General features: G+C 40.2%; 1 protein-coding gene across 3 annotated transcripts in view; it reads left to right on the top strand.

The window, feature by feature from the left end:
- Window positions 1-24363, top strand: part of ADAMTS12 (ADAM metallopeptidase with thrombospondin type 1 motif 12) — a 422633-nt gene that overhangs the window by 287965 nt on the left and 110305 nt on the right. For 2 of the 3 annotated variants that reach the window (XR_009549943.1, XM_007535890.3), the window contains exon 14: window positions 3457-3577. The exons of the other annotated variant lie outside the window; for it this stretch is intronic. Coding sequence is in view for 1 of the 2 variants with exons in the window: in XM_007535890.3 (XP_007535952.2) it covers window positions 3457-3577 (121 nt within the window). In the remaining variant the exon portion in view is untranslated. The remainder of the gene's footprint in view (window positions 1-3456; window positions 3578-24363) is intronic. 3 annotated transcript variants of the gene reach the window in all.

Below are 24363 nucleotides of genomic sequence, written 5' to 3'. Positions count from 1 at the left end.
ATGTTTCCTTTATTTATATATATATTTAGCTATCTATTTTGAAATTGTAATATTTAACAACACTTTTAACATGTTAGATTTACAGATTCCTTTTTTTTCTTCTGCTAGAATTTTTGCTGGGACTTGTGCCTGCACAATTCCACTGCTCTTGCCTGCCTTTTTTTTTTTTTTTTTTTAAGATAGAAGGTATAGGAAAAAGAGTGAGAGAGAGGAGTAACACTGTAGCAGAGTTCCAGTGCTCATGAAGCTTTCCCTTTATGTAGTGCTCCCATGTGGGGGCTTGAGCCCTGCTCCTTGAGCATGTTAATGTATGTATTCAGTTAGGTGAGCTAGCTCTATGTCCCCTATACTTGCAGATTTTATTACCAAGATTAATATAAAGATTTGGTTAAAACTAATTCACTACTAGAAGGTGCCTCAACACATTTTTTAAATTCTACTGAACTCCTGAGCCTGTTGAAAAATACATAAGTAAACTTTGACTTTTCAGGATATCTTCCATTTTTAATCACAAGTATGAAATGTTTGTAAATATTTACATTAGTACTTCTACTCCCTCACCTTCAAGCTTTGTAGTCTCACCTACTGTCTCAGAATAGCCTAACCTCCTAATTATATTTTTTGTTTTTACTATTTATTTATTTATAAAAAGGAAACACTGACAACACCACCTAATTATCTTGCAAGATCTTTGACTTCCAAACCCTTCTCTCTTCCCATTTTTTACCATTTACATAGTTTTCAGTTAATTTTCTTCCCAAACAGCCTGGAAGCTTCATCTGTCACATACCAAATACAGCCATATTTTGCTCTTGCATTACCCAACTATGTACTTCATTAAATAAAAATTTAACTTTGTGAATGTATGCCCTCAGAAAATCAGTGTCTTCAATCCTTTCTGAGTTCTTTTTTTTTCTTTTTTATTTAAGAAAGGATTAATTAACAAAACCATAGGGTAGGAGTGTCCAGAGACTTCACGTGTGGAATGACAACCCTTCAGCTTCATTACTCGGGTGAGACCTTTCCTTTCATAGTATACTCTAATTCCATCTCAGGTGGTTCACTTTCTAACAAAGTCACAAAACCTTTCTGAGTTCTGAACCATACCAGCAATCTTCCTGCCTGCTCTACATCCTATTGCCCCCATATTTCTCTCAGAAACTGTCTTAAATCTTTATGATGTATCAAGACAGTATTTTCCATCTCACTCTACTAGATGAACCAAATCAACTTTTTGTTCCAGGCTGACTGAGAGATTCCCAATCTCTTTCCATAGTAATGCCGGGAACTATTTCTTGGCCATCAAAATCAGGCTAAGAGAATCATTATTGCCACAGTTCACTAATGCATGACAATCTCATCAAGCATCTGTACTTTTTAACTAATCACAGCTCTGCCCTAATTCCTTCCACACGAGAATCTGTATTCACTAAGAATGTATCTCATTTTAGAGCATTTTTCCTGCCTCTGACTTTGCAAATGACTGCAGAAAGAAATGGTGGCATTCCAAGTGGATTAGGTCATCACACCAGCTGGAATTTCAGTTCTTAGTCACTTAATTTACAAAGTGAAAGAATTTTAGCTCATAGGTGAAAAATGAAACTTGCTACAAATACATATTATTCATTTGTATAGGGCTTAAATTTGATGAAAACTAATTTCTCTAAATTTTACTCATTTTTTTTTGCTCTTGCTGTTTTTTGAACAACAACAACAAAAACAAATCATTAGGGAGATTGCATCATGTCTGAAGAGAGCCATTATCAGCATTGGATGACAACTGGTCTCACTAAAGGCAGAAGTCCATATACTTTAGGCTCTCTTGCCAGACCATGTGACATAGCAGAAGAAAGTACCATCTACTTATTTCTTAAGTTTAATGTACTATAAGGAGGATTGGTTACTGGCAGGATAGGTCTTCTTTTAAATACTTAAAATTAGCACTGATTGTATTGGGAACAGTGGATTGAAGAAGCAAACCAGGGGTAGTATGGAACAGTGTGTTGGGAAAATGTATCTGTCTTCTCTCACCCTTGATTCTGAGATATGCAGGTAAACATGACCATCCATTCAGAAAGGGAAGTGGGCTCAAGATACCTATTTTTCTACCTTTACTCTTCACATTTACCTTTCCTGTCTTGATAGATATTTTAAAAAACACTTTAAATTTAATATATCTCAGAATTCATTATTTCCCTGGGTCCTTCCAAACCAATGAAGGAATGAAGATGGTTTGTTGTATGATTTATAAAAGTCAGCTTATTAGAGGGTGCTGAATCCTGACGAACGTGTCACAAATGAAAGCTTGACATTTTACTCATAAAAGCACATAACCAGGCAAATTGAGTCTTCTTTTCCACTGAGATTAGCATGATTACATTTTTATTCTTTAATCACTTAGCACTTAATTATGTCTTCCCTATCTGGGTCAAGTAGCACAGTCTTTCGACCTAACAAATATTAAAGATGGTTAATCTGAGGTATGAAGTTGTTTCCTGTCAGTGGACATTAATTCTCCATTAAGCTGCTGGCAGGTATGTTTAAACACTCAAATTGTTTAAGCTTCTGAAAATTAGAGATGGTTTTAAAGCAAGAGTGAAAATCATCTTTGAGAGGAGAAGATGTCCACTCCTCTTGGGAGTGGTGTAGTGGACATATATTCCTGCCATCTTATATTCTTGTCAATCACTATTAAATTACTAATAAAAGTTTTTTAAAAATCCTAGGCATGTCTTCCTAGCCATGAAAATAAAACCAGGATTTTGCCTTTTTATCTTCCATAAGCCCTACATAAGTGAAAATGCATAAGGATACTAGACCATAGAAAAAAGTGAGCAATAGAGAAATTAAATTGAATGTTCAATTTTTTCTTTTGTTTTATCACTTATTGGGGGTGTGGCTAATGGGTTACAATATAATTGTCGATACATGGATATAGTTTCTCATTTTTCTGTAATTGGTGTCTGCAGAACGCTCTCACACCCAACTTAGGTTCTTTTCTACCATCAAGACCCAGACCCCTACTGTAAAGTAATGGAACAGTCAGATGTGAGGGGAGCTATAATATTGCTTTTATAATATAATATTGCCCCCATTAAACTCAGTATTGGAGGAATGTTAAGTCTGCTACTTTGAAAGGAACTTTCTGTTCCACCTACTCTATATATTTGCACAAGTAAAGTTTTGAAACCATGTTAAATTCTTCAGCCCACTTGGGAACTTGGGGGCCAAGTCAATCTGTTTTCTTCCTCCTCTAAAGCAATCATTTCCTTTATCATCTCTGAAGGCTTTGGTTATCCCTTCAGCTGCCACTAAGGAAAGGGAACATTTGCTTTTCTATCTGCCCCTTAGTCCAGAGCTCATCAAGATCAAAGGAAGAAAGGAAACCCTAGAGGTCCCAGATCAATGTACTACTTTCTGCCACTATCATTCATCTTTAACTTCTCTTCTCTGCAGATAGTTGGTTGTGACTATGAGATTGACTCCAGCGCCACAGAGGACCGCTGTGGCGTGTGCCTTGGAGATGGCTCTATGTGTCAGACTGTGAAGAAGATGTTTAAACAGAAAGAAGGATCTGGTAACAAATAGATCACTGAAATGACAGGGCAACTGAGGGTGGAAGTGCTTATTGGAAAAGTGTCAAAATGCTCAAAGAATTCAAAATGGAATGTAGCCTTCACCCATAAAAAAAGGGGGGGCACCTTTGAAATTTTGGGAAAGGATTTACTTGCTAAGGATTACAGGAAGCATCACATGAACAAGATAGTCTTAAGAGCCTGGCAGCTGCCCATGAGAACAGATTTAAGAATGCACATGGTCAATGAAACAAGCCAGAAAGAGAAAAACCAATAGCAAATAATCTCACTTATAGGTTAAATTTAAGAATAAAGAACAGCAAAGTGCACGGACTAGCATAAGGATCCTGGTTCGAGGCCCCAGCTCCTCACCTGCAGGAGGTCGCTTCACTGCTGGTGAAGCAAGTCTGCAGGTGTCTATCTTTCTCTCCCCTCTCTGTCTTCCCATATTCCCTTGATTTCTCTCTGTCCTATCCAACAATGACACCGATAACAACAATAATAGCACAAGGGCAACAAATGTTAAAAATAGCCTCTAGGAGCAGTGGATTCATAGTGGAGGCACTGAGCCCCAGCAATAACCATGGAGGCAAAAGTAAATAAATAGATAAATAAAGAAAAAACAGTATGGGAGAGGAGCCAGGTGGTGGTGTACCTGATTAAATGCACATGTTACAATGTACAAGGACCCAGCTACAAGCTCCTGGGCCCCACCTGCAGGGGAAAACTGCAATTTGGAAGCAGTACTGTCTCTCTTCCTCTCTACCGCCCCCTTCTCTCTCAATTTCTGGCTGTCTCTATCTAATAAATAAATAAAATACACAAAAAAATAAGAAATAAGTAATTTTTTTAAAGTGACAATAAGGGAGGACGTAAGGTGACACTTGGACCGGATGCTGTCTATTGCACCAAAGCAAAGGACTCTGGGAAGGGGGTAAATGGACAGGATAAAGGGCCACTGGAGTACTGGTGTATCTCCTAGACAACAGTCAAGGGAAAATGAGAGGTTATTCCTTTATATTAAACACTATACTGTAAACCATTAACTCCTCAATAAAATAAAACAGTGTGATTTTTGGAAATAATCTGGGTCCAAGTTCGGGGCATAAAACTGGCCTAAGAAGTAGGGGAGAGAAGACTTGAAAATTAGGGAGAATATGCTGATATAAAGGGAGGTGCTATAAGTGAGGGCAAAAAAAAAATAATAATAATAAGTCAACCCAGGAATTAATGGATGGAGAATTTGGGTACATCTTTAGGACTAAAGAAGAGGCAAGGCACATTTGCTCCATTTCATTCTTCTTTCTGTTTTTGGTGCCAACAGTCCTCCGTTGTATCTCTCCTTGCAACTCCTGCTACATAATGTCCCTCTCTTTACTCATACTCTCCTGGTCTTATAATTAACTTTTGAGAAAGCACTTATCTTATGAGGGGTGTGTGTGTGTGTGTGTGTGTGTGTGTGTGTGTGTGTGTGTGTGTGTGTTTGTATGGAGAGAGAGAACACATGGTAGAGCAGGAACGCTCTCTAGGTGAGCGATTTTGTTGAACCCTATGATCACCTACTACTCTTAGTCTTCATATATAGAAAGCCCACACTGGCCCAAATCAGGACCCTGTATATTTGTCCTCAGTTAAAATTCTTTTGGTTTATGGCAGGAGATTAAGTGAGACCTTGAGATGATGAATAAAACTCAGGGTATCTTAGGATAGGTCCCTATCCCTAAAATATGAATTTAAATTAAAATGATTTATTGAGGAGTTGAGGTTAGGAGATCCTGAGTAATACCAGGAGAACACTGAGAAAATGAAGTGGGACTAGGAGAGCAGCTAGGAAAGGAGTGTCATTAAACAGCTATCTTGGAGTATGGACCCATGGTCATTGTGGGATGCAGAAGGTTGGGTCCATACTCCCAGAGGGTTAAAGAATAAGAAAGCTATCAGGGGGGAGTCGGGCTGTAGCGCAGCGGGTTAAGCGCAGGTGGCGCAAAGCACAAGGACCGGCATAAGGATCCAGGTTCGAACCCCGGCTCCCCACCTGCAGGGGAGTCACTTCACAGGCAGTGAAGCAGGTCTGCAGGTGTCTATCTTTCTCTCCTCCTCTCTGTCTTCCCCTCCTCTCTCCATTTCTCTCTGTCCTATCCAACAACGACAACAATAATAACTACAACAATAAAACAACAAGGGCAACAAAAGGGAATAAATAAATAAAATAAATATATAAAAAAAGAAAGCTATCAGGGGAGGGGATGGGATAAAGAGTTGTCGTGGTGGGAATTGTGTGGAGTTGTACCCTTCTTATCTTATGGTTTAATCAATGTTTCCTTTTTATAAATAAAAAAATTAAAAAGAGAAAGAGCAAAAAAGAGAAATAATGTCCAGAGAAAACGCTTATCAGAGAAATGCAAATAAAGGCAATGAGATACTTAAAAAAACAAAAACAGAAAAAACAGCTATCTTTATGTGGGAATTCAAGTGCTGAACTTGGACATGTGAGTATTACAGAATACACTAATCTCCACCAATCATTAGCTGGGGCTACAGAGGATAGAGGGAAGGGGTCACTGTCAATTCCCAGGAATTCTTAGAGACACAGGTGTTGGGATTAGGGAGTCTTGTGTAAACTACCACATAGGGTCAAAGGGGAAAGTATAATATCAATCAGAGGGCTGAAGTTAGGAAGGGAGTGACAGGGACTCTTACATGTCCTGGCAAGAAATTCTGTTCTCCTGGCCATACTTGCCTCCCAAGATTAAGTTATTAAGTGTGATCCTTATACTGGGTGTGACCTGATATTATGGCCTGTTATTCCCTAGTAAACATAACATCAAGTAATCTGAATTTGCTTCACTTCCATTCTTTTAAAAAAATCATTTTATTAGGGAGCAGTTGTTTACAGCACAGTTGTTGACACATAGATACAACTTTTCATTTCACTCCCTACATATACCCTTTTCTACATTCAGCAGGGCAGCAATGTCACTCCATACCTCCCCTTCCTCTCCTTCTCCAGAGTCCTTTGCCTTGGTGCAATGCACCAAACCTAGTCCAAGTTTTTACATTGGATTTTCCCTTTCTGATCTTGTTTGCTAAGTTCCACCTATAAGTGAAGTTGTTCAGTAATCATCCTTGTTAGCTTATTTCTTTTACTTTGAGGCCTCATATGACCTCAGATACAGAGATAACATGGTAGCTACTTTATAGAGCTTTCATCCTACATTTCCATTACTGAGTTGGCTAAGATTGTAGGGCATCAGGCTTTAGCTTTAGGCTTTTGTCTCTCTGTTTTCTTTGGAGTGAGGAAGAGATTAACAGCAGCTTGAGTCTCTCTTAGATCCCCATGCCTACTTGGAATTCTCATTCCCTTGATCCCAAGTCCACGTTCAGACATTTTAATTCTGTGCTTTTGCATATTCATTTCTCTTTATCCTCCTAGCTGCCCAGAGGGCTTCTGGTTAGTTTTAGACTGTTCATGTCCTGATAGATTCATCAAAGCTGTCTTCCCCCTCAATGGGAAAACTCTAATACTTTGGACTCGGAAACACTAGCTATATGGTCTGTGTTTCATAAACCTACTAAGCACCTGCCAGATCCCACTTCTGACTTTGTTGTTTGTTTGTTTGTTTGTTTTAAAAAGAAAAAAAGATTCCAGGGAATATCAGCCTGAAGATAGCTCATAATGGGGATGGCTCTCTTAAAACAGAATAGCATAATACTTGGAGACTGTCCTATTTTGTGTTTTCTAGGTAATCTCATGTTGAAAGGCATGGAGAAATAAGAAAAAGGATTGCACACTAGAGGAGTATCATCTTCAGAGCTAAAGAACCTCCAGTGTTTTGGATTGCTATTCTTTGTCCCAGAAGGACTTAAGATCTGGAAGTCCTATCAGCTTCTCTGTTCCCTCTTCTGTGTTTTATTTGTTTTATTTTATTTGTATTTCTTAATGATCTTCTAGCTAGATGACTCTTTACAATCCTTTTTTAAAATAATTGGATAAAGTAGTTCAAGTTCAAAAGATCTAGGGATACATTCATCTGTTCACAGTTCTTCCTCACTGTGATTTCTAAGTAGCTGAAATGCAGGTTTTCAGTTGAACCAGATACACACAGACTTGTCACTGCTGTCAAATCAGGTGTCAGAAGATGGATTGACCGTCCTACAAGGCCTACTCATGAAATGCTTATCTAGAGTGAGGAAGATGTTGTTCACCTCTAACGGACAGCATAAATCTGAAAAAAAAAAAAAAAGACAAGCTTATAGTTGTAAATAAAATTTCCTGGGGTTAAAAGTATGACCTCTTTATTAGTCACCTTTTTATTAGAAGTGACAAATTGAAAACCACATATGGTAACTGTTAAATTCTCCAAGACACCCCCTCCTTGTGTGTGTGTTGGTTAAGATCAATAGCCCATGTGTGTCTTATGTTCATATCTTCAGAGTGAAGCCAATCTTGTGCTCCATCTTCAAAGACTCTGAGTATTCTTTAGCTGTGTGTATTCAAGATTCAGTGATGGGATGGTTTCACTGGACAATATCAAAGGCCCAGAAACTTCTTCTTTAAGCTCAATTTTATGTTTTATCTATTCTTCCAATTTTGGGGAAAATAATGTTTACTGGCAAAAATGAGAGAGAGGTGTTTTGCTGAATTCATGACTCTTTGTACTAGGGTGATCTTACCAATCATGAAAGCATTCACTTGCCATAGAATTCACTTAACATAGAACTTTAGCCATCCTCAAATCCTGAAAACTCTTCAGTATGATTCTCCTTTCTGTAAAGATCAATGACAATGGCATAATTAAGTGAAATTTTAATCTCTGTTATACCAAGTTCTTTTTCTCTCTCTGACTCTCTCTCTCTCTCTGTATGTGTATATGTGTACACAGTTAAGTTAGATAAGTGACTAGGCATAAATATCCTCTCCTTGGAACTCAATCATCTAATTTTATAATGAATATAAAATTTATAAATGACTATCAAATAATAATCATTCACTTCCACTTAAATACCTATTAACAAAGAAGTAGTCAAACTAATGTGATTTTCCAAAAATGTATTATTGTAATCATAATGCTTTAAAGAGCAGTTGTTGACACGTTTCTCATCTTCCCACAAATTGTATGGGGTTTATTAAAAAGTTAGATAGGTTAGAGTAGTCCATATAGTATAGTAGATTCCATTTATTATTAAAATATATGTATTCCTATCATTTATATATGCAAAGTAGCTTTTGGAAGAAAATACAAGAAAGTATTAGATGTAATTATCTTTGGGATATAGTACTGAGGGTGAAAGGAAATGGAAAATTTTACTCTTCATTCAACACCCTTCACTGGAGATCTTTTTATTTTATGTAAATGGTCTGATTTCTGTCATCAGGATTCCTTTTAATTCCAGACCAACATAATTTTTGCTTTGTCTTTATCCCAGGTGTTCTTTGGCAAATAGAGTTCACAAGTATATATTATTTTAGTTCATGGTTAAATGTCTCATTCTGTATCTCCTGTTTGCAAACTATTCATATGCGTTATATAATGTCACTGAAAGTTTCTCATTTTAACTTTGATATACTTCCCCATTCAGTTTGTCAGAATCAGCTCATAACATATTTCTTTTTTTTTCTTATTAAAAAAAGGAGACATTGGGGGTCGGGCGGTGGCGCAGTGGGTTAAGTGCATGTGACGCAAAGCGCAGAGACCTGCATAAGGATCCCGGTTCGAGCCCCCGGCTCCCCACCTGCAGGGGAGTCGCTTCACAGGCGGTGAAGCAGGTCTGCAGGTGTCTATCTTTCTCTCCCCTTCTCTGTCTTCCCCTCCTCTCTCCATTTCTCTCTGTCCTATCCAACAACGAATTGCGTCAACAAGGGCAATAATAATAACCACAACGAAGCTACAACAAGGGCAACAAAAGGGGGAAAAAAATGGCCTCCAGGAGCAGTGGATTCATGGTGCAGGCACCGAGCCCAGCAGAAACCCTGGAGGAGGGAAAAAAAAAAAAAAAGGAGACATTTACAAAATTTTAGGATAGGAGGGGTACAACTCCAAACAGTTCCCACCACCAGATCTATATATCCCACCCCCTTCCCTGATAGCTTTCCCTTTCTTTATCCCTCTGGGAGTATGGATCCAAGGTCATTGTGGGTTGCAGAACATGCAAGGTCTGGCTTCTGTAATTGCTTCCCCGCTGAACATGGGTGTTAACTGGTCAATCTATACTCCCAGTCTGCCTCTCTCTTTCCCTAGTAGGGTGGGTTTCTGGAGAAGCAGAGCTCCAGGACACATTGGTGGGGTTGGTCATCTGTCCAAGGAAGTCTGGTAGGCATCATGCTGGTATCTGGAACCTGGTGGCTGAAAAGAGAGTTAACATACAAAGCCAAACAAATTGTTGAACAATTATGGACCTAAAGGCTGGAATAATGCAGATGAAGTATTGGGGGTTACTCACTGCAGACTATTGTGTACTTTTGATTTGGTATATAATTTGCCCTAATTTATGGATATCTGTGACCATATGCTCTGTCCCAGGGGACCTGGTCTATATCTAGGTTTTGGTACTTTGTTAGGAAGTGAACCACCTGAAATGGAATTAGAGAATACTATGAAAGGAAAGGTGTCACCTGAGTAATGAAGCTGAAGGGTTATCATTCCACACTTGAAGTCTCTGGACACAGACTGTAGTGCAGCATGCTGGGGTGACACTCCTTGTGTTGATTAGGTTGTGATCGGTGGATGCAATATTATTTGATATGAATAGAGAGAAGCATGCAGGAAAGAGCACCCCACCCTGAGGTTCCAGGACTGGGGGAAATATGGGCTCTATAGTGGAAGTGTGAGTTTCCTGCTGTCTTAGGGTTCAAGAAGACAATGGATAGTTATTGTTAACACATTATTTGGTAACTGGGTGAACCCTGAAAAGTCTCTTTGTTAGGGTTTGCTGTATGATACTCAACATCTTGTATATAGCTGTGCCAAGGGTTGCTTCTGTTCTACCTGGTCTAGGCTTTCGAGAGAGTCAACATATCAAATACTCAGCCTATGTATTAAAAAGATTCAGTCTGTGTTTTAAAAAGTTCGAGACATATAATCAGTTTTCCCCCTCATATTAATTAGTGATATATATGACTACAGTTTAATAGGAGTGTACATAAACACCATTCCCACCACAAAAAGACTGTGTCCCATTCCACCCAATCACCCCCTATCCCCACCGCTCCGGGAAGCTGAATGTCCACCCTCCCCCTCAACACAGGGTTTTTACTTTGGAGACCTACGCTAGATTTAGTCAGATCTTGCTTTTAGTTTCCCTTTCTGTTCTTCTTTCTCAACTTTTGTTGATGAGTGGGATCATCCCATACTCACCTTTATCTTTCTGCCTTAGCTCACTTAACATAATTCCTTTTAGCTCCATCCAAGATGGATCAGAGAAAGTGGGTTCATTGTTCTTAATAGCTGTGTAGTATTCCATTGTGTATATATACCACGACTTTCTCAGCCACTCATCTGTTGTTGGGCACCTGGGTTCCTTCCAGTTTTAAGCTATTATGAATTGTGCTGCTATGAACATAGGTGTGCACATATATTTTTGGTTGGGCATTATGGAATCCTTGGGGTATATCCCCAGGAGAGGAATTACTGGGTAATATTAAAGGTCCTTGTCCAGCCTTGTGAGAGTTCTCCAGACTGCTCTCTACAGAGGTTGGACCAACTTACATTCTGACCAGCAGTACAGAAGGGTTCCTCTGTCCCCACAGCCTCTCCAGCATTTGTTGCTGCTATCCTTTTTGATGTATGCCATTCTTACAGGAGTGAGGTGGTATCTCAATTTGTCCTTATTTGCATTTCTCCAGTGACCTGGAGCAGTTTTTCATATGTTTGTTAGCCTTTTGGATCTCCTCTGAAGTGAATGTTTTGTTCATATATTCTGCCCATTTTGGGAATCGTTTTCTTTTTTGGTGCTAAGTTTGCTGAGCTCTTTGTATATATTGGCTATTAGTCTCTTGTCTAATGTATGACATGTGGAGATCTCCCATTATGTGAGGGGTCTCTGTGTGTGATAGTTTCTTTGGCTGTGCAGAAGCTTTTCAATTTGATGTCATCCCATTGGTTTGTTTCTGCTTTAGTCTTCCTTGCAACTGGGTTTGTTTCATCAAAGATGTCCTTGAGGTTTAGGTAGGAAAGTGTTCCACCAATGTTTTCCTCTAAGTATTTGATAGTTTCTGGTCTAACATCCATGTCCTTGATACATTGGAGTTGAGTTCTGCTTCTGGTGAAATAAGGTGGTTCAGTTTCATTCTTCTGCATGTTTCAACCCAGTTTTCCCAGCACCATTTATTGAATAGAGCCTGTTTCTCTAATACTTTGGGCCCCCTTATCAAAGATTAGATGTCCATAGGTGTGAGGGTTTAGTTCTGGGCTTTCATTTCAGTTCCACTGGTCTGTGTGCCTATTTTTGTTCCAGTAGCAGGCTGCTTTGATGATGATGGCTTTATAATATAGTTTGAGATCTGGGAGTGTAATGTCTCCGCTTCTTTTTATTTTCTTCAAGATGGTTTTGGCAATTCTAGGTGTTTTCTGCTTCCAGATAAATGCTTGTAGTTTTTTTTCTCTTCTCTTAAAGAAGCTTGGTGGAACTTTGATGGGTATCACATTAAATTTGTATATGGCTCTGGGGAGAATATTCATTTTGTTGCTATTTATTTTTCCAATCCATGAGCATGGGGTTTCTTTCCATTTCTTGGTACCAGTTTCTATTTCCTTGAATAGTCACTCATAGTTTTCAGTATACAAGTCTTTCACTTCTTTGGTCAGCTTTACTCCTAGGTATTTTATTGATTTTGTGGCAACAGTAAATGGGAGTGATTTCTGGATGCCTTCTTCATATTTAGTATTTCCGTAAAGAAATGCCACTGATTTTTGTACATTGATATTATAGCCTGATACCTTGTTATATTGCCTAATAACTTCCAGTAGTTTTCTGCTAGATTCTTTAGGTTTTTCTATGTATACTATCATACCCTCTGCAAAGAGTGAGAGCTTGACTTTGTTCCTTCCAATCTATATTCCTTTGATTTTTTTTTCTCTTGCCTGATTGCTATGGCAAGAACATCCAAGAAGATTAATAATTCGGATAGTGGACAAAGGATTTCTCTGCATCTATTGAGATAATCATGTAGTTTTTGGCTTTGCTTTTATTGATGTGGTGCATGAAACTGATTGACTTACGTATATTGAACCAGCCTTCCATTCCTGGGATAAATCCCACTTGGCCATGATGAACAATCATTTTGATATACTGCTGTATCCGGTTGGCCAAGATCTTCTTTAATATTGTGGCATCTATGTTCCTCAGAGATATTTTTTTGTAGTTTTCCTTTTTTGCTGTGTCCCTATCTGATTTTGTTATCAGGGTGATGCTGGCTTCATAGAAGGTGGAAGGGAGTGTTCCTTTTTTCTTTCATCTAATGGAAGAGCTTTAGAAGTATGGGTATTAACTCTTTCCTGAAGGCTTTGTAGAATTTGTTTGTGAAGCCATCTGGTCCAGGGCTTTTGTTGTTGGGGAGATTCTTAATAACTGTTTCTATTTCTTTGTCTGTGATTGGTGCATTTTGGTTTTCTAGTTCTTCTTGGTTCAGTTTTGGAAAGGAATATGTTTCTAGGAATTCTTCCATTTTCTCCAGATTCTCTAGCTTGTGGCTTATAGTTCTTCATAGAAATTTCACATTGTTTTCTGGACTTATATGGTGTCAGTTGTGATATCTCCTCTATAGTTTAAAATTGTATTAATTTTTTTTTAGTGAGTCTGGCTAGGGATTTGTCGATCTTCTTTAATTTGTCAAAGAACCAACATTTGTCTTCATTGATCTTTTCTATGGTTCTCTTATTTTTGATGTTGTTTAATTATACTCTAATTTTAGTGATTTCTGTCCTTCTGGTTGCTTTAGGGTTCCTTTGTTCCTCTTCCTCTAAGTCCTTAAGGTGTGCAGTAAGGTCGTTTATTTGAGCTTTTTCTTGTTCTTTAATATGTATTTGTATGGCTATGAGTTTCCCTCTCAATACTGTTTTAGCTGAGTCCCAAATATTTTGATAGCTTGTGTCTTCATTTTCATTTATTTCTAGGAACATTTGAATTACTTGCTTAAGAAGTATGTTGTTTAGATTCCATATTCTGTGACTTTGAGTAATTTTCTGATTGTTGTTAAATGTTAGCTTTACTCCACTGTGGTCTGAGAAGATACTTGGCATATTTTCAATGCTCTTTAATTTGTTGATGCTGTCTTTGTGACCTAACGTGTGGTCTATACTTAAGTATGTGTTGTGTGGATTTGAAAAGAATGTTTATTCCAGTTTTGGGGGGGTGAAGAACTCTGTAAATGTTCAGGAGGTCTAGTCTCTCCATCTCTTCATTTAATTCTCTTGTTTCTTTGTTGATTATCTGCTTTCTTGATCTGTCTAAGTGTGAAAGTGGGTATTTAAGTCTCCCACTAATATTATATTACTACTGATGTATTTTTGTTGTTCTTTTAGTAGGTTTTTTATGTATTTACATGGTCCCTCATTGGGTGCATAGATGTTAATAATTGTTAAGTTTTCTTGTCTGATTGATCCTCTAATCATTATGTAATGTCCTTGCCTATCTTATATTACTTTATTTAATTTAAAATCTATTGTGTCTGAGATGAGAATAGCTGTTCCTGCCATTTTTTGTGGTCCATTATCCTGTATGATAGTTTTCCATCCTTTCACTTTAAGTCTGTGTTTATCTTGTTGTGTCAGATGGGATTTTTGCAAGCAGCATATGGTTGGGTTATGTTTTCTGATGCATCCTCCCACTCTGTGCCCTTTGATGGGTGAGCTTAAGCCATTGACATTTATTGATATTATGGATTTAATGTATTATATTGCCATTATTTAACAGTTTTTTATTTGCTCTGATGTATTGCAAGTATTATAGTGATGTTCTTGTTTATAAGAAGTCTTTTAGAACCTCTTTCAGGTCTGGTTTGGTGATGGTTGCCCTCTTTGACTGTTGTCGGTCTGAGAAGGTTTTGATCCCTCCATCTACTTTGAATGAAAGTCTATCAGGATATATTATCCTTGGTTAAAACCCTTTTTCATTCAGGGGTCTATAGATATCTTGCCATTCTCTTCTGGCTTTTAGAGTTTGAGTGGAGAAATCTGCTGATAGTCTTATGGGTTTTCCCCTGTATGTGACTTTTTGTTTTTCTCTTGCAGCCTTTTAGATCCTTTCTTTATCCTTACTTCTTTTCATTGTAACTATGATGTGTCTTGGTGTCTTCAGGTCTGTGTTGATGCTGTTTGGGACTCTCTGGGCCTCTTGAATCTTAATGTCCTTTCTGTTGTTCAGGTCTGGGAAGTTTTCTTCTATTATCTTCTAGAATGTTTACTTGCCCGACCTCTCTTTCTTCCTCTGGCAGGCCAATTATACGAATATTACTTCTTTTGCTATCATCCCAATTATACGAATTTTACTTCTTTTGAGATCATCCCATATGTCTCTTTTTTCAGTGTCTCTCAATCTCTTTTTGAGCTTTTTTACCTCTTTCTTTGTTTTCTCTAGCTGATCCTCTGTCTGTCTAATTCTGTTTTCTGCTTCTTTATTCATTTCAGTTATAGTATTAGCTTTTTCTGCTGATTGATCTTTTAGTTCAGTATTTCATTTTTCAGTTCTTTAATTACCTCGAGGTAGCTAGTATTTTCCTTAAGGGTCTCATCTGTTGTTTCCCTAATTCTGCTAGCCCTTTCCTCCATAGTTATCTTCATTTCTGTGATTATTAGGTTTACTATTGCTTGCATAATTTTCTTATCTATTGTTACTTCTGGGCTCCTGTCTTGATTCATTATAGTAGCAGTTTAATTTGCTCTTTGTTTAACCATTTTTTATTGATGTGTTTTTTTTTCTGTTCTGTTGTTCTTCATTTATTGTGTGTTGAGTACAAGCCACGCTATATTAAATACCTTTATGACAAATGCAGTCATCAACCTCAGAAATTACAATAGTAAATGAAGCAAGTGTTGATGCAGCTTAACCAATACTAGTTAGCCAAACAGTGACTCCAGTCCAAGAAATAGTAGTGACCAAATTCAAATGAAAAGAAATAGAAAGGAAAAAAGGGAAATCAAGAATAGACAATTATGCAAATCTACTATCCACTGTAAATTCTAGGGGTAGAAAGGGAAGTGGAGGAGAGACACACAGAGAGAGAGTAAGAATTCTTCCCCAAAATAATTCACTAACGAGTATCAGTGAATTCAGAAAGCAGAAGAAGGAGGAAAGATGAAAAGAAGGGAAGTATTTGATATGCAGACTCTCTCAAAAGCCTAGACCAAGTAGATCAGAAGCATCCAATAGCACAGCTATATACAAGATACTGGGTACTGTACAGCAAACCATAACAAAAGGACTTTTCAAAGTTAACCCAATTACCAAATAATGTGATGATAACATTAACTATCCATTGTCTTTTTGAACCCTAAGACAGCAGGAAGCTCACATTTCCACTATAGAGCCCCTACTTCCCCCAGTCCTGGAACCCTTGGATAGGGCCCACTTTCCCGTATGCCTCTCCCAATCCATATCAAATAATATTGCATCCACTGATCACAACCTAACCAACGCAACGATTGCCACATCAACATGCTTCACTTCAGACTGTGTCCAGAGACTTCACATGTGGAATGACAACTCTTCAGCTTCATTACTCGGGTGAGACCTTTCCTTTCATAGTATACTCTAATTTCATCTCAGGTGGTTCACTTTCTAAAAAAGTCCCAAAACCTAGATATGCACCAGTTTCTATGAGAGACAGCATATCTTCACACGTATCTATAAACTACTACAAAATATATACCTGAAAGCAGAAGTACACTAGAGTTTGCAGTGAGTACCTTCCTAATACTTCCTCTCCACTATTCCAAGCTTTGGGCCCATGATTGCTCAACAGTTTGTTTGGCCTCATATGTTAATTCTCTTTTCAGTCACCAGGTTCCAGATGCCATCAGGATGCTGGCCAGGCTTCCCTGGATTGAAGACCCCACCACTGTGTCCTGGATCTCAGCTTCCCCAGAGACACACCCTACTAGGGAAAGAGAGAGGCAGACTGGGAGTATGGACCGACCAGTCAACGCCCATGTTCAGCGGGGAAGCAATTGCAGAAGGCAGACCTTCTACCTTCTGCAACCCACAATGACCCTGGGTCCATGCTCCCAGAGGGATGGAGAATGGGATAGCTATCAGGGGAGGGGGTGGGATATGGAGATTGGGTGGTGGAAATTGTGTGGAGTTGTAACCCTCCTACCCTATGGTTTTGTTAATTAATCCTTAAATTAAAAAAAATTAAAAAAAGAAAAAAAAGAGCAGTGAAAGGAAAGAAGTTTTTTTTTTTAATTACGTAGGAGGAGGGAGAAAGGGGAGAGTGGATAGAGGAGGTAGAGTGAAACAAGTTCCTCTCACAGTGGATAGGAAATCCAGTCACCTAGCAATGGAAAAAACAATAACAGTTAATTTTGGTCAACCTGAAGGGGCGGGTGAAGGGACACACACACATATATAATAGTAATAATAATATAGAACAGAGTAAAAAACCCTAATAGTCAACCCAATTGGCTCAGGCAGCCTGAGCAAAGACAACCATTTGTTAAAAACAAAAAACTAACAAACAACAGCAACAACAAAACTCCAGGTAGTCTTTCTCAGGTAGGGGTGAGGCTCTGCTTGGTCAGATAGTTTGTCACTCAAATAGAGCTCCAGCTCTATTTCTTAGAAAGAAGAAAATGAGAAGGAAATTAAAAAGGAAAAGGATTGTAATCACACCTCTATTGAGCCAGGAATCTATGTGAAGAAAAAGCTCAGCAGGGAGCCTGCTAGTAGCAGCTCTTCAGTCCCTGAGGTCTGGTTATGGGGTGGCGGGAGGAGTACGCTTCAGAAATAATCAAAAGATTTCCTTTCTTTTTTCTCTGTTTTTATTAATAAAATAATTTATTAATTTTTTTATTTATAAAAAGGAAACATTGACAAAACCATAGGAAAAGAGGGGTACAGCTTTGCACAGTTCCCACCACCAGACCTCTGTATACCATCCCTTCCACTGATAGCTTACTATTCTTTTGCCAGGAATAGCCTGAGGGTGCTTCTTCCCAAGCAAGTGCTCTCTAGGTTAGAGAGAACTCAACTGGAACCAACCTAGGCTGCTGCGTGGGAGAGAAATCAGGAACTTGTGCCAAGGTAGCATCACAGGAGATAGATTCAAGAACTCTCGGAGCCAGAATGCAATCCCAAGTGTGTTAAAACAGAAGAGCAGCTGTGTATATACTCACCAAGTAGGGTGGAAACAAGATGTTACATAGAGAGGGTGGAGACTGGTGTAATCAGGGTGACTATGAAAGGGGCAGAGCAAAAAGACATCGTGAACCAGTGGGCATTAAACCAATGCCTTGGAGTCAGGACAGTGCTTATTTAACAGTGGTTTATGTAAATAGACCACAGCTTTAAGTGGGATCAAACCAATGCACTGCAGGCATGGAGATGCTTAGTTAAGCAGGATTAGAGACAGAGGCTTTAAGCCAGGGGGAGCTGGCATACGACCCAACATTCTTAAACCCTGTGGGAGTATGGACCCAAGATCATTGTGGGATGCAGAAGGTTGAATGTCTCACTTCTGTAGTGCTTCCCCACTAAACATGGGTGTTGGCAGGTTGATCCATACACACAATCTGTCTCTCTATTTCCCTAGTGGGGAAGGGCTATGGGGAAGCAGAGCTCCAAGCTACATTGGTGGGGCTGTCTGTCCAGGGAAATCTGGTCGCATCCTGCTACCATCTGAAACCTGGTGGCTGAAAAGAGCCACAATTTGTTTGGCTATACAAAACCAAACAAATTGTTGACCAATCATGAACCTAAAGGCTGGAATAGTGCAGATGAAGTGTTGGGGGGCCCTCCATTTTGTAGATAGCTAGTGGGCATATTTTAGTTATATTTCTGTGGGCCTGTAGCTATACTAGTGTTTTTGTTTCCTTGTTTGTTTTTGCCGAAGCCTGAAATCTGGTATGCAGGTGGATCCTAATTATTGTCTGGGGAGATGATGTTGTGGCTGGGAAAAGGGACTGCCTGTGGTATGAGTAATGTTCCAGAGGGAACAAAAATCTTTAAATTGTTTGCTGATAAATGTAGTTCCATTGTCAGTTTTCAGTTGAAGAGGTAAGCCCACTACAACAAAACAAGAGAGCATATGGCTTATAAGCTTTTTAGAGCTTCCTCCTGTCTGAGCTGTCACCCACATAAATTTAGAAAAGGTATCGAGACAAACACATATTTTTGTTTGCCAAAGTTTGTTATGTGGGTGACATCAATTTGCCAAAGAGTGTTGGCTTTTAAGGCTTGGAGGTTAACCCCAAGAGTTTGAATAGCAGATGTTTTTATGAGACGTGCACAGGAAGAACATGTAACAAGAATATGTTTCAACTGTGCTAAAGGAACATCAGGAAATCGAGCTTGAAGGCCTTTAAGATTAACATGGGTTAGGGAATGAAAGTCAGCAGGATTAGAGACAGAGGCTAGGAGAATTCCTGTAGAGGCGAGGCAGGCAGCTGCAGCATTCCCTTCGGACATGGAACCAGGAAGAGGGCTGTGGGAAAGAAGGTATTGAACATACATTGGTTGGGTTTGAGAACAGAGCATAGAAGCAATTTGAACCAAGAGAGGGGAAAGTGGGTTGACTTCAATTTTCACATAAGAACGAGCAAGCCATGGAAGTAAGTTAACAGTATACACACTGTCAGAAAAAAGGTTGAAGAATTCTGGTACAGCTTTTAATGCAAGGAAAACAGCATAAAGTTTTTTGTACTGATGGGAATTATCAGGAAGCTCAGTAAAGAGAGGTTTAGGGGATTGTTTGTCTGGGTAATATATAAGGGAAGCAGCTCTATTTATTCCACCATCAGTGAAGACTGTAGGAGCAGAGGTGATGTGATCTCGAGAGAAAAGTTTAGGTATTAGTAGAGGCAAAAGAGGTAAAGAAGCTATCAATTTATTAGAACAAAAATGGTTATCTATTTGTCCTGGAAACCCCACTAAGCTTATGGCAAAAGGGGAATGGTGGCGTATGAGCCACTCTGTATCTGTGAGAGAAAAGGGAAGAATAATTGAATCCGGATCTTTTCCTAAGACCTGCACAGATCTGTTTCTTCCTTGGTGAACCGTGAATGCTAACATGTCTGTCTCAGTAAGGAGTCTTGGAGCTCCGCCTACTGGTGTATGAAGCCACTCGAGAACCCCATGGTTCTGCCACAGTGCCCCCACTACTGTGGGGTTGGAGTTAAAGATTAGAAGGTTTACTGGAGAAAAGGGGGGGAATCGAACAAGGTGTATGTCTTGGAGGGCCTGGTTAACCCTTTTCCAGTGCCAAGAAGGCTTTGGGAGTTAACATACGTTTTGAGGAGGGCTGTTTGTTTCCTTTTAACAGGTCAAACAGTGGTTGGAGGCAGCCAGTTGTCAGATAAAGATACTGCCTAAGCCCATTTAAATTTACAAGAGAACTTTGTATAGAAGCAAGAGTGATATTAGAAGGAAAAGTAACACGAGGTTTTAAGGGATGAATTTGCATTAGAGAAGTTTCTGAACCTAAGAAAGATATTGGAGGAATTAGCTGTACATTCTTAGGAGCTACATTAAGGTCGCTTTTCTTTAAGGCAGGAATAAGAAAATCACATAGGGCACAGAGATCTGTATCTAATTTTCCTCATATTAAGACGTCATCCATGTAGTGAAAAACCTTAAGGCCCTTATGAATATATGGAAAAAGGGCAGATTTAACAGCCTCTTGACAAATAGTAGGACTATTGGCCATGCCCTGGGGCAGTACCACCCATTCAAAACTATCGGTAGGGCTGACGTTATTAATAGAAGGAACAGAGAAGGCAAAACGTTTACAATCTTGTGGGTGCAAGGGAATAGAAAAGAAATAATCTTGTGTATCAATAGCTATGATTGGAATTCCTGTGGGAATTACAGAATCAAAAGTCAAACCCCTTTGGGGGGAGCCCCAGACCAGCATGGTTTTATTAACTGCATGGAGATCTTGGAGGAGGTGCCATTTTCCCAAGCGCTTTTTAATCACAAAGACAGAAGTATTCCATGGGCTCCGGGAATGACAAATGCGTCCCAAGGACAACTGCTCTCGGACAAGCTCTTTTAAAATGTCTAGCTTCTCCCTAGGCAAAGACCACTGTTCCACCCAGACAGGCTCATTAGAAAGCCAATCTAAGCAGGGATTTTGGTTATGAACAATGGCAGTTAGTATTGGGGGTGCTGGTTAGATCTAGAAGTCTCACAGGAGCGGGTGTTGTGCTCTGCAGAGGCATCTGTGGATATCATAACATTAAGAGATTCCAGAAGATCCCTGCCCAGTAGGTTGGTGCTAATATCAGCTACCAAAGGACAGAAGTGTCCACTAGTCCCTTCTGGGTCTTCCCACATAAGCAAATCTCCTGTGAGAAAGGATTGGGTCAACCCTCCAACTCCGTGTAAATGGGGCCCTGGGAGGAGTTTCCATCTCTGGGGAACCTCTGATTGCCTTAAAATTGTCTTTTCTGCCCCCGTGTCAATAAAACATTCAAAAGGAATATTGCCAATCCTTACTCTCATAGTAGGGTGACCTCGTTCTAAAACAGGAGTAGTCCACAAAAACTCAGGATCTGAATTTGCACCATTCAGGGGCATGCCATTTTTATGAAACTTGGGCCAACAATATCTCCTCCAATGAAAACCTTTCTGGCATCTAGGACAAGGTGTTTGTGGCCTCTGACTGGAGGTGGGTTTCCCTGATAGAGGCGGGGTTGCCCTGATTCAAGGCAGGCTTGGCCTGACTGGTGGCGGGGTCGCGGCTTATCTGGACATTTGTTACGCCAGTGCCCTTGGCGACCACACTGAAAGTAGGCCCCATTTTGCTTATGTGGGGTAGCTGCATAAACCTGTATCATAATGGGTGCCCCATAAGAACCTGGTCTAAGTTCCTGTGTTGCTAAAATCCAATTATCTGGGTGTTGGTGTTTAAGACTGAGGCATGCCTGACGGAATTCTGGAATCATGCCATCCCAGACCATAGAACGCAGGAGGAAAGAACAGGCTTCAGGATTATAAATCTTTCTAAGCTTGACCGCACCCTGGCAATGAAGTTAGCTAGGGATTCATTGGTTTCTTGGCAAAGGGAGTTAATGGGGACTGAGACCGCTCCTGTGGGTGGGGTTAACCTCTCCCATGCTTGTGATGTGCAGATGCGTACCTGTTCAAAATAACCGGCTGGAAACTTGGCTTCTGCCTGCTGAATTCCGGTTTCAAACTCTCCTTCTCCAAACAGTGCATCAAAATTCCACTCCAGCAGACTCTGACTATTTCTCTGGGATTGTTCTGAGCATTCATCATGAAAACATGTCTCCCATTGCAGGTAGAGGGGGTCTGGGAGTGTAGCACATCCCTCCAATCTTGCGGGGGTATTAAGGTGCTGGAGAAAGCCTCGTAAAATGAACTTGGTTCATGGGGCATGAAATCCGTCATCTTTAACTGCCTCTCTGAGCTCCATAAGTTCTTCAGAGGAGTATGGATGCCACACCTGAGGGCTTTGTCTATTGGGAGCCACATTTACCAGGAAGGTGTGGACTTGCTTTGATAACGAGGTGAGGGGGGAGTCACGGAAGTGGAAGCCACTGGAGGAGCGGCATCCAGAGAAACCAAATACGTGTCTGCCAAAATGGATTTCTTGGGGCAAAATGAAGAGGGGTTAGGGTGGGTAAGCACAATGACCATCTCCTTTAACTCTTGTATCTCAGCCTCAAGGTCCCTTAACTTTTTGGCAGGGCACCTTATATATATACCAAAAGCTGCAAACAGCCAAGAAGATCCATGGTGTGGTCCCAAGTAAAACATCTCTGAGATAGAAAGCCTGTCCCATGAGAAAAGAGGGAAGCCTCTTTGTAAAATGGGATAAATCCCATGGCGGAGAGGAACACGGGGCTGCAGAGTCAAGCGGCTGTATACTTACCTGTGTCTGGGCGGGTTCAAGCATCCAGAGGGCAGGCAGCAGAGGGCAGGTGGGGGGGGTATGGGCGCTGGCTGCAGGTGTGCAAGCGGGTGCAGAGGGTGCTGGGAACACAGGCGCTGAGTTGATGTTTCTGGCTTTCGCCGGGACCCAGAAGTGCAAAGCGGAGCTGAGAGGCGCAGGTCCAGGGAAACACGTAGATCCTCTCCAGAGCTCCGCTTGGGACACAGGGGCTTTGGCCGCGCCAGGCTCTGCCCTGCAGAGATGTGGAGCTGAGGAGTGGCACTGCCTCAGCTGCCTTGCTGCCTCAGCTACGTCTACAGGGCGTGAAGCGGGTTACAACCCTGAAAGGCTGCATCCGCGGAGGCCACTGTGCCCCAGCCCCACACCGGGACTTCCCTGCCCCACGCTGGGTGCCAGGTGTCACTTTGCGTTGGCAGGACATGGAGGAAAAAAGAAAAGAGGGTCTGGAGTGGAGAGGGAACACAGTTCTTTATTTGCACGGGCACCTCAGGGTTTGCACGGCACCATAGCAGTTCGGGCCACGTGGACCTAGCCAAAAATGGCCGTCCCCTGCTATGTGCATCGCCCTTCCGACACCGAGGTAAAAAACGGGCAAGAGAGAGGGGGCAGAATTAGGAGGCTTTTTATAGGGCAACAGGCAGGAGTGACATGTCGGGACAGGATTGGTTGGGAAAGTCACTTGAGAATACCGTATTAACTCGTGGGAAGTGGCAATAGCCTGAGGGGACATCTGCACAGCAAGGTACCATGATATCTTCATTTTTCTTCTTTTTTCGGAGGAATGCTTTTGCTAGTCATGGTTTTTTAAAGTTCCACATGAATTTTCCAATAATCTGTTGAATTTCCTTGAAATATGACATTGGGGTTTTAATAGGGATTGAATTGAATCTGTAGATTGCATCTGGAAGAATTGTCATTTTAATGATATTTATTCTTCCAGTCCATGAACAGGAGATATTTTGTTTTCTGGAAGAGTTTGAGGAGGATGGGTGTTAGTTCTTTTTTGAATACTTCATAAAATTCATTAGTGTAGACATCTAGGCCTGGGCTTTTGTTCTTAGGGAGGTTTTTGATTACTGTTTCAATTTCTTTACTAGGGATTGCCCTGTTATGTTTATATACTTCCTCTTGCATCAAGGTTGTCAGTTGGTATGACTCTATGGCAGTTGGTATGAATATGGTATGAATATATGAATATGTCCATTTCTTCAATTTTGTCAAATTTAATTCCATGCATATGGCCATATATTCTTGTATAATCCTTTGTATCTCTACCTCATCTGTTTTAATATCTCCTCTCTCATTTCTGATTTTGCTATAGCATTCTCTCTTTTTCTCTTAGTGGGTGTAGTGGTTTATTTATTTCAGTTATCCATCAAATAGCATATTCTTGGTTTCATTAATCTTCCTAATGTTCTTTTCGTTTCCTATTTCATTTATTTCTGCTCTGACCTATGTATTCTAACCAATCTCTTATAACTATCTCATAGTGTGTTTACTAAATCCATCAGTGATATCACAGGAAAGAGGAAGAAGCTAGGAACAGGGTAACTGTGGGTTACCCTACATTGAATCCCCAATACCCGCTCCGCTCTCTATCTTTACCACACCACTGCAGCCCTTGCCTTTAGTTTTGCTATTGCAGGTCATGTTTAGTCCATGTTTTATAAGATCAACCTATAAATGAGAGCATCTGGTATTTCTCTTTCTCCTTCTGGC

This window comes from Erinaceus europaeus, chromosome 5 (genome assembly GCF_950295315.1).
Source record: "Erinaceus europaeus chromosome 5, mEriEur2.1, whole genome shotgun sequence".
Lineage (NCBI taxonomy): Eukaryota > Metazoa > Chordata > Mammalia > Eulipotyphla > Erinaceidae > Erinaceus > Erinaceus europaeus.
This window is presented reverse-complemented; position numbering and strand designations above follow the sequence as displayed.